At 43.3% G+C, this 17,331-nt stretch overlaps 1 protein-coding gene across 1 annotated transcript; it reads left to right on the forward strand.

Moving 5' to 3' along the window:
* Nucleotides 1-2,156: 2,156 nt before the first annotated feature.
* On the forward strand, nt 2,157-17,060 carry LOC308302956 (urokinase-type plasminogen activator-like; the record flags this gene model as incomplete). Its single annotated transcript, XM_080747275.1, has 6 exons — nt 2,157-2,358; nt 13,085-13,271; nt 13,798-13,949; nt 15,102-15,242; nt 16,384-16,532; nt 16,620-17,060. 6 exons carry the CDS (start codon nt 2,157-2,159, stop codon nt 16,815-16,817), a joined length of 1,029 nt encoding a protein of 342 aa, XP_080603401.1. The 3' UTR covers nt 16,818-17,060.
* Between the last annotated feature and the right edge of the window lie 271 nt (nt 17,061-17,331).

The following is a 17,331-nucleotide window of genomic DNA, read 5'->3' on the forward strand; positions in this document are numbered from 1 at the left end:
ATTGTCATGCTTGTGGAATCTGCTATGACCAGAGTCCACTCTGGATCTCAACCACATCCATGACATCAACCTTAGGAGCTAATCAGCAACAGTCATTTTCTTCTACTTTTTCATGAATTGTGTACAAGTGGAACCCAATGCAAACAAGCCATTGCACTTTCTTGTGGTCTAAAATCCATTTAGTAGACCTTGTATCTGAACTGTACTGTCCTGTACTATTCCTATGGAAACTTCTAATAAAGTATTCAATCAATCAATCAATCAATCAAAGTAGCAGTGACAGATCATTGACAGAGTAGAGAATGCCCCTCATGCTAACTATAAATGGACGCTTGCTATTGCTGCAAATTGCAGCTGTTGATACATTATCTCACCATCCCTGTGAAATATCATCTGCCTGTGACTCACAGAATCCACCTTAATTACAACCCAGTAAACTCTTCAGAAGGTTTATAGTTATTCTAAATTTAGATTCTATGCCATAAATAATAGCGTCTGTTTCTATAACTGTGAGGCTACAGTGAGGAAAGGACTTCATTGCAACAGGGAATCCTGCAAACAGCAGTTGAGGGTCTCCACAGGCAGTGAAGGGATTAGGGGAAGCCCTCTACGGGAACTACACACAGTCACAGCTGGCCTTGTTATTTCTGGTTTGAGAGCTGTGTCATCAGGCAAAGTGTGGGAAACTAGTGGAATACAGTGCAACTCATCTATTTCAGGAATAATGGGTGGATACATAGTTACCTCAGTGGTCTCATCCAGTCAGTGTTGTTTTTGACAGCAAATTTTGATTTAGTTTTAGTCATAGTAAAATGTAATTTCATTTTAGTCATAATTTAGTCACCTGAAAAGTTTTAGTTTTAGTAATTTTAGTCGACTAAATATCATAAGATTTGCTGTGACGCGTTGTGAGCTTGTAGATCGGCTATTTTCAGCACGCAACACCTGAGAGCAACCAAACATAAAATGACTCTCTTCTCCACTAGTCCCTCCCTAACGTTTTAGTCTAGTTTTTATTTTGTTGACGAAATTGTCAATATATTTTTCTTAGTTTTAGTCATCACAGCTTAATTTTTATTTCGTTTTTATTTATTTTTCGCCATAGTTTTAGTCGACGAAATCAACACTGCATCCAGTTCAGGTTTATCCATTGAGACTTGATGTTTTTGATGTCTTGAGTCTTTACATCTGTGTTGATCTATCTCTTACATTACTACAACTTTCATAACTGAAACCTGCCTGTCGGGGAGAAGTCTATCATTTGGTTCACTGTTATACATTTTTTGCTATATAAATTTAGCATAACATCCCTTTCATGAGAAAATATTATTTTCTAAAAGAACATTTCACAAACATATCTCCAAATATCAGTCCTCACTTCAGTCAGTGCTCACTATTGGAAGGTACCACACTTCTTGTGTCTCAGAGGTGGGCTGTGGATTGCTGTGGAGTGGACAATTTGTTATAGGCCTGTTTGGCAGTGGCAGGAGATGATTTGAGAGCTGATTGATGGTGGTGAGTGATGAGTGATGGGCTGGCCCTGGGTTTGAGGACAGAGAGGACAGACAGAGGGGAAAACAAAGCCGCAGTGGGGAGGAATACAAAAAGCACAGACAACAAAACAAGTGTACCATATTATTACATTTAACAGAAATGATATAGACATATGGTTTTAAAAAGATGAAACGTTCCTTTAACAAAAATAACATGTCAATACCAGAAGGGAATGTTCAGTAAAAAAAATAATGTTGGCTAATACAAATAAAACCAAATAAAATATAGACTTCTCCCAGACAGTCAGTTTTTAGTTTAATGTATATCAAACAGAGGAGTTGGTGCTGTTCACTTTATTACTTTTTTTATTATCAGCTTTTTCGTTTTTCATTGAGTGAAATGCTGAAATCTACAACTCCACATTATAGCCTAGCACTACATTTCTATAGTGTAGCTACTTCTTATAACCGCCAGAGGGAGTCAAGTGTTCGGTTTTAAACAGCTACTTGAACCAAGATACAGAACAGGGCCCTGTGAACAGGTCAGGATGTCAGCAAACTCAGCATAAAGAGCAACAACCCAAGTCACACACAACTTGCTTAATAGTCAATTTGCTAAGTGAATCATAAGTTGTCTCAGTAAGTTCACCTATGCTATGTCACATGTTACAACGACTGCAGACTTCTATGCTGCTGCTGATATTTTCTCTAGCAGCTACAGTACAGGCCAGGCAGAACCCATCAGGTCCTTTTATCAGCTGTGAAGAGCAGGGGAAGGTGCAGAAGACCACCCATCGAGACCACCAGGCCCACTCACATTCCACACAGTACACAGGGGAGGGCCTTTCAGTAACTGGAGACTTGAGTAAACTGCAGAGCATCTTTGATGTCTATATCCAGGATGGACTCCCTCTGTTTTTGTGCCAGACATTACAGTACAGTACAGCACAGCACACTTGTTTTTGAAAGATAGGCCTAAAGCACAGGTCTTCAACAGGGGGTCCGGGACCCCTAGGGGGTCCTCAGAGTTACTACAGGGGGTCCTCCAAATCTTTGTGTGATAGAAGCTTTTTTCCCCCTTTTTTATATTAACCACTTGAACCTTAGTGTCCATATTCTGATAACTTTAGCCAAAAATAGCAGATGTACAACGCCTCGCAGTGCGAGGCGTTGTGAGCTTGTAGATCGGCTATTTTTGGCAAAGTGCTTTGGTGTAGAGGAGAAAAAGAGCAGACTAAGTACAGAGTGAAAGGTCAAGTTTAAGTATTGACGGTTCAAAGTGGTAAAATATCTGAAAACACAAATTGACATGAAACCAAAATACACTGATGATTGTGCCGTCAAACGATGAAACAATATGGAATCTATGGGTTGTGGGGGTCCCTGCTTCATCTCTCTCTCTCAACTAAGGGGTCCTTGGCCTGAAACGTTGAAGACCCCTGGCCTAAAGGGTTGTCGCTGTGTGTTGGGCTGTGTTGGTGGTTGTCATATATTATGTATTTTCCCCCACTTTTGAAAATGGTCATGTTGTAAGTTTACCACATGGAGAAAACTGATTGTCAGCAATAACATATTGACAGACAGGCTCCAAGAGCGAGACCAAATACAACAAAATGACATGTTTTGGTATTTTTAAATGTATTATATATTGGTTGTTTGCCTGCTTGTTTGTGTCATCCAAACTTGGAGGTCATAAGAGGAACTGAAATTACTACTGTACACTTCTAGCAGGAGGATGCTTTTTGTGGTGATTTTATGGTGTGATCACCCACGAACTCTGTGTGTATATTTACAGTTACATGTTCACACTTCAATGACATGTCATGCAGCCAAGCCTAAATTAAAGAGAGGGACTCCAGGATATTGAAGATAACTAGAAAATATTGTTCCTTCGAAACAATTGTGGGCTCGCTTCAAGCCAGAAAACAATGTCTATAAAAGTACAAAATGTCAAGATCGCAGGCAGTGCTCTCTTTGACGTTACTGAAATTAGCTGCATGCATGATTTGAGGCATTTTGTTCCAAAAATGTGTTATGCAAAAGTTGACCCGCTGGTGGCGCTATAACAGGCCAATGTGAGAAGGGAGGCATCTGTTCCTTGACCTAGTGGGAATGTGCTTGCAAGATTTCACGCATATCGCAGGCTGTATTCATGAATTAATTAAAAAATAAAGTGTGCATGCGTGTGTGCGTGCGTGAATGAATGAATAAATAATAAAGTGTGCGTGCGTGCGTGCGTGCGTGCGTGCGTGCGTGCGTGCGTGCACGTGCGTTCGCTCGCACGCACGCACGCACGCAAGCAAGCACGCACACACGTGTGTGCACGTGCACTTTATTTATTTATTCATTCATTCATTGAATGAATGCGTTCGTGGAACGAATGCTCACTACGGTCATCTGTATTTTTTAAGCCCTGGGAAACCCACCTTAACGCCCTCATTAGCATAATGTATGCAAGCATAATGTATGCGCAACACGCCCACACGCATTTCCAAACCATGCACCAGCCCCAATTTTCATACGTCGACTAAGCTCCTCCCCTTCATTTACATACGGTCGTCTGCATTTTTTACGCGCTGGGAAACCTACCTTAACACCCTCATTAGCATAATGTATGCGAGCATAATGTATGCGAACCATACCCAAATGCATTTCCAAACCATGCCCCGCCCCCAATTTGCATACGTCGACTAAGTTCCTCCCCTTCATTTACATACGGTCATCTACATTTTTTACGCGCTGGGAAACCTACCTTAACACCCTCATTAGCATAATGTATGCGAACCACACCCAAACGCATTTCCAAACCATGCCCCGGCCCAATTTTCATACGTCGACTAAGCTCCTCCCCTTCATTTACATACGGTCGTCTGCATTTTTTACGCGCTGGGAAACCCACCTTAACGCCCTCATTAGCATAATGTATGCGAGCATAATGTCTGCAAACCACGCCCACACGCATTTCCAAACCATGCCCCGCCCCCAATTTGCATACGTCGCCTAAGCTCCTCCCCTTCATTTACATACGGTCGTCTGCATATTTTACGCGCTGGGAAACGCCACTTAACAGCCTCATTAGCATAATTTATGCGAACCACACCCACACACATTTCCAAACCATGCACCGCCCCCAATTTTCATACGTCGACTAAGCTCCTCCCCTTCATTTACATACGGTCGTCTGCATTTTTTACGCGCTGGGAAACCCACCTTAACGCCCTCATTAGCATAATGTATGCGAGCATAATGTATGCGAACCATACCCAAATGCATTTCCAAACCATGCCCCGCCCCCAATTTGCATACGTCGACTAAGCTCCTCCCCTTCATTTACATACGGTCGTCTGCATATTTTACGCGCTGGGAAACGCCACTTAACAGCCTCATTAGCATAATTTATGCGAACCACACCCACACACATTTCCAAACCATGCACCGCCCCCAATTTTCATACGTCGACTAAGCTCCTCCCCTTCATTTACATACGGTCGTCTGCATTTTTTACGCGCTGGGAAACCCACCTTAACGCCCTCATTAGCATAATGTATGCGAGCATAATGTATGCGAACCATACCCAAACGCATTTCCAAACCATGCCCCGCCCCCAATTTGCATACGTCGACTAAGCTCCTCCCCTTCATTTACATACGGTCGTCTGCATTTTTTACGCGCTGGGAAACCCACCTTAACGCCCTCATTAGCATAATGTATGCGAGCATAATGTATGCGAACCATACCCAAACGCATTTCCAAACCATGCCCCGCCCCCAATTTGCATACGTCGACTAAGCTCCTCCCCTTCATTTACATACGGTCGTCTGCATTTTTTACGCGCTGGGAAACCCACCTTAACGCCCTCATTAGCATAATGTATGCGAGCATAATGTATGCGAACCATACCCAAACGCATTTCCAAACCATGCCCCGCCCCCAATTTGCATACGTCGACTAAGCTCCTCCCCTTCATTTACATACGGTCGTCTGCATTTTTTACGCGCTGGGAAACCCACCTTAACGCCCTCATTAGCATAATGTATGCGAGCATAATGTCTGCAAACCACGCCCACACGCATTTCCAAACCATGCCCCGCCCCCAATTTTCATACGTCGACTAAGCTCCTCCCCTTCATTTACATACGGTCGTCTGCATTTTTTACGCGCTGGGAAACCCACCTTAACGCCCTCATTAGCATAATGTATGCGAGCATAATGTATGCGAACCATACCCAAATGCATTTCCAAACCATGCCCCGCCCCCAATTTGCATACGTCGACTAAGCTCCTCCCCTTCATTTACATACGGTCGTCTGCATATTTTACGCGCTGGGAAACGCCACTTAACAGCCTCATTAGCATAATTTATGCGAACCACACCCACACACATTTCCAAACCATGCACCGCCCCCAATTTTCATACGTCGACTAAGCTCCTCCCCTTCATTTACATACGGTCATCTGCATTTTTTACGCGCTGGGAAACCCACCTTAACGCCCTCATTAGCATAATGTATGCGAGCATAATGTATGCGAACCATACCCAAACGCATTTCCAAACCATGCCCCGCCCCCAATTTGCATACGTCGACTAAGCTCCTCCCCTTCATTTACATACGGTCGTCTGCATTTTTTACGCGCTGGGAAACCCACCTTAACGCCCTCATTAGCATAATGTATGCGAGCATAATGTATGCGAACCATACCCAAATGCATTTCCAAACCATGCCCCGCCCCCAATTTGCATACGTCGACTAAGCTCCTCCCCTTCATTTACATACGGTCGTCTGCATATTTTACGCGCTGGGAAACGCCACTTAACAGCCTCATTAGCATAATTTATGCGAACCACACCCACACACATTTCCAAACCATGCACCGCCCCCAATTTTCATACGTCGACTAAGCTCCTCCCCTTCATTTACATACGGTCGTCTGCATTTTTTACGCGCTGGGAAACCCACCTTAACGCCCTCATTAGCATAATGTATGCGAGCATAATGTATGCGAACCATACCCAAACGCATTTCCAAACCATGCCCCGCCCCCAATTTGCATACGTCGACTAAGCTCCTCCCCTTCATTTACATACGGTCGTCTGCACTTTTTACGCGCTGGGAAACCCACCTTAACGCCCTCATTAGCATAATGTATGCAAGCATAATGTATGCGAACCATACCCAAATGCATTTCCAAACCATGCCCCGCCCCCAATTTGCATACGTCGACTAAGCTCCTCCCCTTCATTTACATACGGTCGTCTGCATATTTTACGCGCTGGGAAACGCCACTTAACAGCCTCATTAGCATAATTTATGCGAACCACACCCACACACATTTCCAAACCATGCACCGCCCCCAATTTTCATACGTCGACTAAGCTCCTCCCCTTCATTTACATACGGTCGTCTGCATTTTTTACGCGCTGGGAAACCCACCTTAACGCCCTCATTAGCATAATGTATGCGAGCATAATGTCTGCAAACCACGCCCACACGCATTTCCAAACCATGCCCCGCCCCCAATTTTCATACGTCGACTAAGCTCCTCCCCTTCATTTACATACGGTCGTCTGCATTTTTTACGCGCTGGGAAACCCACCTTAACGCCCTCATTAGCATAATGTATGCGAGCATAATGTATGCGAACCATATCCAAATGCATTTCCAAACCATGCCCCGCCCCCAATTTGCATACGTCGACTAAGCTCCTCCCCTTCATTTACATACGGTCGTCTGCATATTTTACGCGCTGGGAAACGCCACTTAACAGCCTCATTAGCATAATTTATGCGAACCACACCCACACACATTTCCAAACCATGCACCGCCCCCAATTTTCATACGTCGACTAAGCTCCTCCCCTTCATTTACATACGGTCGTCTGCATTTTTTACGCGCTGGGAAACCCACCTTAACGCCCTCATTAGCATAATGTATGCGAGCATAATGTATGCGAACCATACCCAAACGCATTTCCAAACCATGCCCCGCCCCCAATTTGCATACGTCGACTAAGCTCCTCCCCTTCATTTACATACGGTCGTCTGCATTTTTTACGCGCTGGGAAACCCACCTTAACGCCCTCATTAGCATAATGTATGCGAGCATAATGTATGCGAACCATACCCAAACGCATTTCCAAACCATGCCCCGCCCCCAATTTGCATACGTCGACTAAGCTCCTCCCCTTCATTTACATACGGTCGTCTGCATATTTTACGCGCTGGGAAACGCCACTTAACAGCCTCATTTACATAATTAATGCAGACCACACCCCGACCTCATTTACATAATTAATGCAGCCTCATTTACATAATAATCAGGCTCGCCGCCCCGCACGCGATGACACCCTCGGGGACCCCCGCTATTTAATTATGTATTTATTTAGAAGGAAGGGGAGGGAAGGAAGGAAGGAAGGAAGGAAGGAAGGAAGGAAGGAAGAAAGAAAGAAAGAAAGAAAGAAAGAAAGAAAGAAAGAAAGAAAGAAAGAAAGAAAGAAAGAAAGAAAGAAAGAAAGAAAGAAAGAAAGAAAGAAAGGAAATGAATTTGCCTAAATTTACGGGGTTCTTAACGAGGAGGCAGTTAATTAATTAATTAATTGAGGCGCACACGCACGCACGCACCACGCCCACACGCATTTCCAAACCATGCCCCGCCCCCCCATTTGCATAAGTCGGCTTAATTTACATAATTAATGCGTGCGACGCCCACAAAACTCATTACGTTAGGCCCACTCGTTAAGTCAGAGTCCTCCCTCTTGTTGAAACCACGCCCACTCGTTAATAGCAGATCTACAAGCTCACAACGCGTCTTGATGTGACGCGTTGTGAGCTTGTAGTTGAAACCACGCCCACTCGTTAAGTTCGACTCCACCCCTTGTATTTGCGTGTAATTACCCCGTCAGCGAGGTGACGAGAACGCTTGTCATGCGGCCTCATTTACAGGAAGGAAGGAAGGAAGGAAGGAAGGAAGGAAGGAAGGAAGGAAGGAAGGAAGGAAGAAAGAAAGAATTTGCCTAAATGTGTGGGGTTCTTAACGAGGAGGCAGTAATTACGCACGCACGCACGCACGCATGCATGCATGCATGCATGCATGCGCACACACACACACACACACACACACACACACACACACACACTTTCTTTGTTTATTTATTTATTTATTCATGTGTTCGTTCATTCATTATATATTTATTTATTTATTTATTTAAATACTCTGTTGCTAGTATCCACAACTTTCCAACATCCCATAATGCATTGCGCAGAAGTTGGATGGAGCTTCCGTGAGCTTGTATGTGGTATTTAATACCAGTAACACGAGAAGCCAGAAAGCGAGTTTGGAGACGGTAGCACGCTGCAAAACGGAGTTATGGCTCTTTAAAGCCCAGCCGATCGATAGGCAGACGCCTGGGGGGGGCGGAGTCCAGGGGCGGAAATAAATAAATAATTAATTACATAAATAATCAGTCTCGGAAACAGTCAGGAAATAAATAAATAAATAAATAATCAGTCTCGGAAACATAGTCGGGAAATAAATAAATAAATAATCAGTCTCGGAAACAAATAAATAATAAATAATTAAACCAGTAAGACTCCCTAATATATACTGACTGCGTAGCGATTTGCGTGATTTTAGGGCAAAATCTGTAGGAGTAGTGTCCAAAAATGGGTTTAAAAAAATCGGCCTGATGGTGGCGCTACATGGGACAGATCCATGTTGATGACATGAGCGTAGAGCAAGTGTGTACCGATTTGTGTGATTTTAGGGCAAGATTTGTAGGAGCAGTGTCCAGAATGAGTTTTGGCCTCATGGTGGCGCTAGAAGAGGAGGGCCATGTGAGAATCGTAGTTTGGCAGGCAAGGACTGTGTGTGCCAAATTTGGCACGGATCGGGGCAGCGGTTGCAGAGATATGAGCAGGGCAAAAGTGTGACGGACAGACAGACAGCCGGTCGAGGTTTCGATAGTAACTGCGACCCGACGGTCGCAATTTATCAGTCAGTGGCGGCGCAGTTGGGCCTGGTGTGGAGACAGGGAAATAATTCATTCAATAAATAAAGCTCCTTTTAGTTGAGCTTGTACCAGTGAACTGTACTGTCATGAAACTTGTCGTAAAGTCTTCAATCAATCACTCGATAAAGGGATCAATACAAACCCACATTTACCCAAAACAGCTGATCCACAAGCCCACATGCAGCCTTGTAGATCGGCTGTTTCCCCCTGACTTAGTCTTTTCTAGGATCACCTTTTAGTTGACCTTGTACCAGTGAACTGTACTGTCAATGACACTGTACCTATGACAGTCCTATATCAATAATTCGTTCATTCATGAATGACTTCCCTGTGGAAATAAGCCAAAAACATTACTGGGATCTCCTTTTAGTTCATGTTTATTACGTATCTATCTATCTTCCTATCAATTGGTCACATGCATTCACATTGCACTGAACGCACGCAAGCACGCACGCACGCACGCCCGCTCAGCAGCTGGCTTTTTTTCTTTTTTTTTTTTTTCACAGAGCTCCAGACTCAGACACCGAGGTCTCGGAGGGCACCCAAGCCGGACTGCGTGCTCTGGCAGCGGCCGCGAAGCGGCCGCGGCCGCCCCAACCCACTGGAGCTAGGTAGAGTCTGGTGAAATAAAACCAATCAGTAGGTCCCCATCAACAGATGTCGCTGTAGCCAAGGAATTCACACCCAGCCTGCTCACCTGACCAGGAAGTCCAACCAGTCTGTGTTGGAGAAACAACACTGCTGCCGCTGCTGCTACTGCTGCCTCAAGGTAGGAATCACAGTATGTGCGTTCACTAACAGGGTTAAACTGCTCCACGTTGTCACAGTAATCATTGCTATAGAGTGCTTGTTCAGTAACAGTGTAAAACGGCTCTATATTGTGACAGGAATCCTTCCCACCGAGTGTTTGTTCACTAACAGTGTTACAGTGTGTTATGAAAGAATCCACATGAGGGCAGTGTTTCCATTCTCAACTCACTGAGTTGAACAGAGGGCGGAACCCAATGCAATAACAAGTCCTATTATTTAGAAAGGAGTCACGTCAATGTCAGCATTTTTTTTTCTCTCTCTCTTTTTGGCAACATTTTTTAAATCATTTTTTTAAATCATTTCACAATGTAAAAACAAAAATCATTTTGAGAAAAATGTAATGACCTATACACAGTATCTATAGGCTGTGTCTGTGTATATTCTGAGTGTAGATGTTGTTGTACTTTAACCACTTAAGCCCTGTGTCAGGGGTTCCCAAACTTTTTTGTCTCAGGGCACCCCATGAATATTTTTTTAATCCGAGGCACCCCTACATTATAATTTTAAATTGGCTATTTTCGCTATCAGTTGTAAGATGAGAAGTATAGTATGCAAGTCATAAGTGGCTTGGGAACCACTGGGTTATGTAATACCCATGGTACCCGTTGTCAAAGTACTTAGTGCAGTACCCATTATCCTAGACGGACAGATACAGAGATTTGTGGATTTCTTAATATTCATGGACAGTTTACACATGGCAACTTCGCAGTGGACTGGTCGGATGGTTATTGCACATAATATAGAATCATAATAGATCTGCTATTGACCCCATTTTATAAATGTCTTCTAAATCCTTGCAAGGTTTTTGAAAAACTCATGTTTTCTATCATGTGGTTCTCAAACCTTTTCATGTCAAGGACCGCTAGAAGTAAATGTATTTATTTGGCGTCGACCCCCATCTCGAAATATTATGGGCCCCTATCAGGCCCCCCCCCGCCCCTCCCCAGAACCAAATATTTTAGTTACACATGTTTGCTTTAAAAATACATATATTCAAAGATTTGTACACATTTTCACAGCTTGTATATCTGCTATTTTTCAATAGCCAAAGTATGAAATAATTCCGGGTCGTAATGGGTTAAAAATATTGCACTGTAGACTAGGGCATTCACCAAGTGATTTTTAGTATTCGAATTATTCAACCTCAAAGTATTCGAATAGTCGAATATTCGACAGGATTGGCCAAACTGTCAAATATTTTTTTGAATGTTATTTTTATTAAGCTTGGACATGACTTATTAAGCATGGCATGTTTTTTCCAGTACACAGCTTACATAGGTTTTTATATTTTCTCCCCCCCCCCCCCCCCCCCCCACCCCCCACCCTTAACCTACTGGTACACAAATAAAGAAAAACAAGATAATAATAATAATAATAATAACTAGAAATACTGTTCCTTCGAAACAGTGTGGGCTCGATTCCAACCCAAAACAATAATAGTAAAAGTGTCAAGTTCCCAGGCAATGCTCTCTTTCATTTTACTGACGTAAAATGGTAATGCAAATACAATGTAGACAAGCAGTGTTATTACATGAACTTAAAGGACCAGGTCACCTTTGGGACAACCAGATCTTATTTTATTGTTGTGTGGGGACACGATCAACACAATGTTGAGTTATTTTTTGTGTTCAATCTGTGTTTTTAGATATTTTAGTATTTCAGTATGCTACAACTGGTCATATGATGCATTTTGCATCATATGATGCATGAGATGATGCAATATCATGCTACAAAGCATCATATGACCAGTTGTAGCATGCTGAAATAATAAAATATCTAAAAACACAGATTGAACACAAGAAATTACAGGATTGTGTTGATCGTGTCCCACACAACAATAAAATAAGATCTGGTTGTCCCAGAGGTGACCTGGTCCTTTAAAGGTATGGACAATTAAATCAAAATAAAATTAAAATATAATGTGGACGGGTAACCAACAACAAAAGTTCGAGACCAGTAGCATGTTGGGAACTGAAGTTATGGCTGTTTAAAGCCTGGGAAGAAAGATGGGGAACCTGTGTGTGTGTGTGTGTGTGTGTGTGTGTGTGTGTGTGTGTGTGTGTGTGTGTGTGTGTGTGTGTGTGTGTGTGTGTGTGTGTGTGTGTGTGTGTGTGTGTGTGTGTGTGTGTGTGCACGTGCACGTGTGTGTGTGTGTGTGTGTGTGTGTGTGTGTGTTTGTTAACTATTGTGTGAATGTTAACTATTGAAAAATAGCAGATCTGCTATTTTCTTTTAATCGTGAAAATGTGTGCAAGAAACCTATACTATGTTTCCATATCAGTGGTGCTCAAACTTCTTCATGTCAAGGACCCCCAAAATGATATGTATTTGGCCACGGACCCCCATCTCAAAATATTTAGTTCCAGGGACCCCCCCAGAAGCAAAACGTGCATATATTCAAAGATTTGCACACATTTTCACAACTTTTCAAAAATAGCAGATATACAAGCTCACAGCTGTGAGCTTCTGCTATTCAATAGCTAAAGTTACTAGGGCCCCTCCACCTTGGGCCCGAGTAACTCAGTCCCACTTTCCCCCTCCTTGTGACGCCCCTGTGTGTGTGCACACAAGTGTATCAACTTGTGTATTGTGGATATTGCATTACTTAATTAATCAAATATCTCATCTTTAGAGCCCTTCCCATCTTCACCCACACCCACTGAGTCAGGAATAGGTAAAGTTACTGTCTTGCTTCTGAACAACAGTTTTTGCAATGTTTTCTTCGAAGGATGTGCTTTCTCACCACTAACCAACGCCATTTCATTCCCCTTCAGAGTCAACATGTGGCCAGCGTCCTGGCAGGCAGATGAAGATCGTGGGAGGAACAATTACTACTGTGGAATCACACCCGTGGATTGCTGCCATATTTTGGCGGAGCAGATCCAAGAAGGTTTTCCGCTGTGGAGGGAGTTTGATCTCCCCCTGCTGGGTCCTCACCGCGGCCCACTGCTTCCCTGATGGGTAGGGTAGATCACTCACTGTAAACCAGTGGTTCTCAACCTTTTCAGGCCGTGACCCCCAAAATAATCATATTTTAACTGGGGACCCCCCACCCTGACGAGCACTAAGAGTTGAGACATTACATTTTGTGTAACACGGTTCTATTGTGAAAATAGCAGATCTACATGCTCACAATGCCTCACAACGCGTGAACATGTAGATCTGGTATTTTCACAATTTCTGACTCTAATATTTGACATTTTGGCCAATGTTTAATTTGTCATTTTAGAAGTATTAAAAAGTCCTTAAATAGTCACTTTAGAAATGTGCATATACCCTCTATACACTTAAACTTTATGTTGGTTTGTTTTACTGTTGAGTGAAAAAACAATGTTGCACATTAAGTTAATCATCTGGGGAACCCCCAAGATAATTTGAGGACCCCCCTGGGGGTCCTGACCCACAGGTTGAGAATCACTGCTGTAAGGTGCTGAGAAGCAACAGCGATAGCTTGGATTGTTTAGAACGTTCTGTGACTCTCTTCCAGCCCCGAAACAAAAACACGCTGTTTATCTGTCACCCTGGGGAAGAATGCACTGAATGAGACCGACCATACCCTGGAGCAGACCTTCCAAGTGGAGGAGCTTCATATCCACGAGATGTTTGACAACAGTGAGGAGAACTACAACAATGATATCGGTGTGAACTCAAATATTCTTTTCCTTAACCCATATGATACTAGTAATCATATTTTTCAGACAAATAACATGAATGATATACAGAGGGGTGACAAATTAAAGAAAATATTAAGTGTCTTGGCAACTACTAAATTAAGGAGAAAATGAAAAAACTAGAAGGAAGAAACATGATTCTAAAGATATGACCTCATATGATGTTATGGTGATGGTGGATAGTGCTGTCTAACACGTCAGTACAAAACCTTCCAATAGGTGTTCAATTGGGTTAAGATATGGTGACTATGAAGGTCATAACATGATGACACATCAATTTCATACTCACCAAACCATTCGGCGACCCCTGGTGCAGACCAATGCCTATGTTTTTTTCACTGTGCATTGACGGTAACATGATATTGGTATGGACATCATTTCATAGGATGGGCAGCTGTTCTGTTTGTCCCATCATATCACTAATGCACATGCATCACAGTCACTGAATCTGCGCTTTCGAACACAATTTGTATTTATTGATGTCTTTCCCATAGATCAAAATGCAGATTATCCTATTGAAACATTAGCTAGTAGTTAGCCAGCCAGTCTTTGTGACTGAAGCTCCTGCTCCTGCCTCCAAACCGTAACGATATAGCCTCTTTCATAATCATTTAGATTTTTTCTCTTGCCATCATGATCGTAAATCGGATGCTTAGCAGTTCTTTACATGTCATAGTGCATGATCAGATATTAATTGCTGTATTCTATCATACAGTGTCTGGATGGTTCAGTCGGTAGAGCACTTGCCTTTTGACCACAAGGTCATGGGCAGTACCAATTCGGCACATGAGTAGCATGGTTTGGGTGCAGCAAGTCATGCAGTAAAAGTACTGGGAGTGGGAGCAGATGGTAGGTGTTGCACCCTATACCTCAGCATTTTCTCTTCCAGATAGCCCATTGTGAAACGGGGATAGACTCCTACGCTTTGGCTGATGCCTCTCTCCGACTTATCATACATTCCACCACATTTGTTATGTTTCTCCACTCTCAGTTATTAAGGTGTTTCCTTTCATTTCTCACCCATAATAAAGAGATAGTTTCTCAGAAACCACAGGTGTGTACACCCCAAAACTGTCATTGTCCCCTGTCACTTATGTTTGATGATCACTATGATCCACAGCCCTGTTAAAGTTGAAGGCCAGAGATGGTCAGTGTGCACAGGAGACACGGGCTGTAAAGACAGTCTGTCTACCACCACTCCACCAGAGCCTCCACCTGGGTGCTTACTGTGAGATTGCGGGCTATGGAAAAGAGAAAAAAGGTAAAGTAGAGATAAATGTACAGTTGGTTCATGTTTGTCATTTAAATGCATATTGTACACTGTATTGTTTTACCTTAATTTCCTGGCTGTACAATGATGCCAAGCTGTCACTCCACTAACAGGCGTTCCACCCAGTCTGCAGACTGACCAATATGAATCTTGCTCACAAGTCACACTGGGACTTTCTTTTTTTGGCCCTCCTTATCTTTACCTGGCTGGCAATTGTTTTCTGCTGTTTTTTTTGAGCGGTGGTCACAACGCTCCTATACGTGGCGGTGTGTGTGGGTATGTATGTCTGTCTGTGTCCGTGTCTGTAGCCTGCAGTAACCTTTTCTGACCACACATGTTAAGGGAGGGGCGCTGTTGTTCAGACTCACATTCACACACACACACACACGCACGCACGCACGCACGCACGCACGCACGCACGCACACACACACACACACACACACACACACACACACACACACACACACACACACACACACACACACACACACACACACACACACACACACACACAGCCTCCACCGCTCAGTTCACACAAGTGTGATTTTTCTTTTTTTTTTAATTATCTGTTCTTGAGCAATTTACTGCTGTAAATGCCATAGAAACTGAATTTCCCTCCTGGGATAAATAAAGGCAGGAGTCTTCAACATTTTCAGACCAAGGACCCCTTAGTTGAGAGAGAGATGAAGCAGGGACCCCCACAACCTTTTCATAGATTCCATATAGTTTCATCGTTTGACAGCACAATCATCAGTGTATTTTGGATTCATGTCAATCCGTGTTTTCAGATATTTAACCACTTGAACCGTCAATACTTGACATTTCACTCTTTACTTGGTCTGCTCTTTTTTCCCTCTACACCAAACCTTTTTGCCAAAAATAGCTGATCTACAAGCTCACAACACCTCGCAGCACGAGGCGTTGTGAGCTTGTAGATCTGCTATTTTTGGCTTAAGTTCTCCAAATATGGACACTAGGGTTCAAGCGGTTCATATAAAAAAAAGGAGAAAAAAGGTTTCTGTCACACAACAATTTGGAGGACCACCTGTAGTAACTCTGAGGACCCCCTAGGGGTCCTGGGCTCCCTGTTGAAGACCCCTGAATAAAGATTTATCTGGTTGCTCTTTCCAGGCCTGTGGTATAACTCTCAATACCTAAGAATGGCTACAGTGAACCCCTTGGCTCACGATGTGTGTCGTCAAAAAGACTACTACGGAAACATGATCACAGAAAATATGTTCTGCGCCGCTCACCCTGATTGGATTCGGGATGCATGCGAGGTATGTGATACAAGCCAAAACATGATCAGACATTGCCTGATGATTTTTGCTGTTTGTATTTTTCACACACATCACTCTTTTCCGCAGGGGGATTCGGGTGGGCCTCTGGTGTGTGAGGTGAATGATAGATTCTTCCTGTATGGTATTGTCAGCTGGGGTGAGGGGTGTGCACAGGAATACCGTCCAGGTGTGTATACCACAGTGACCAATTACAACCAGTGGATTGGCGAGAAGACGGGTCTGGATTCCATTACTACAGGGTCCATCATGCTCCCTCAGAAATGATGAGCCTTTATTTAGAGAGAGAGATGGGGAAACTTGGAGAGAGAGACTGGAGAGTAGTAGGGTAGTGTCGTGCAGCAAATGGATGCCACGGCTGGCCAGGAATCGATCCGGGGACTTCAGGTGTCAGGCATTTAAGGCTTATCTCTTTTTAATCTCCTTTGAGTCTCCTTGAATTTCCGACGAGGCTAAATAAAGGGACTCATTTTTTACTTGAGAACATTTAAAATGACCAGCTAAACAAGATCTACCCACCCTAAAAAAGGTGCTTTGAAAACAGGCGTAAAGGGAGCTGACAGGCCCTTCTTGATGTCAATCTATAAAGTCACCTTATTCCGAGTGGCAGATGCCAAAAAGAGGAGTTTCGTGATTTTGTAATTATTTTTTAGGGCATGTCATGTGGTCTACCTGCACAGCCTTTGTGATCTACTGGTAGATCGCGATTTTGGGCACCCCTGTTGTAAACTGTAATTTGTGGTATTTCAGTTATCATACTGAATAGTGAATTTGTTGCCAG

Source organism: Nannobrachium achirus (assembly GCF_963921795.1).
Source record: "Nannobrachium achirus genome assembly, chromosome: 18".
NCBI lineage: Eukaryota > Metazoa > Chordata > Actinopteri > Myctophiformes > Myctophidae > Nannobrachium > Nannobrachium achirus.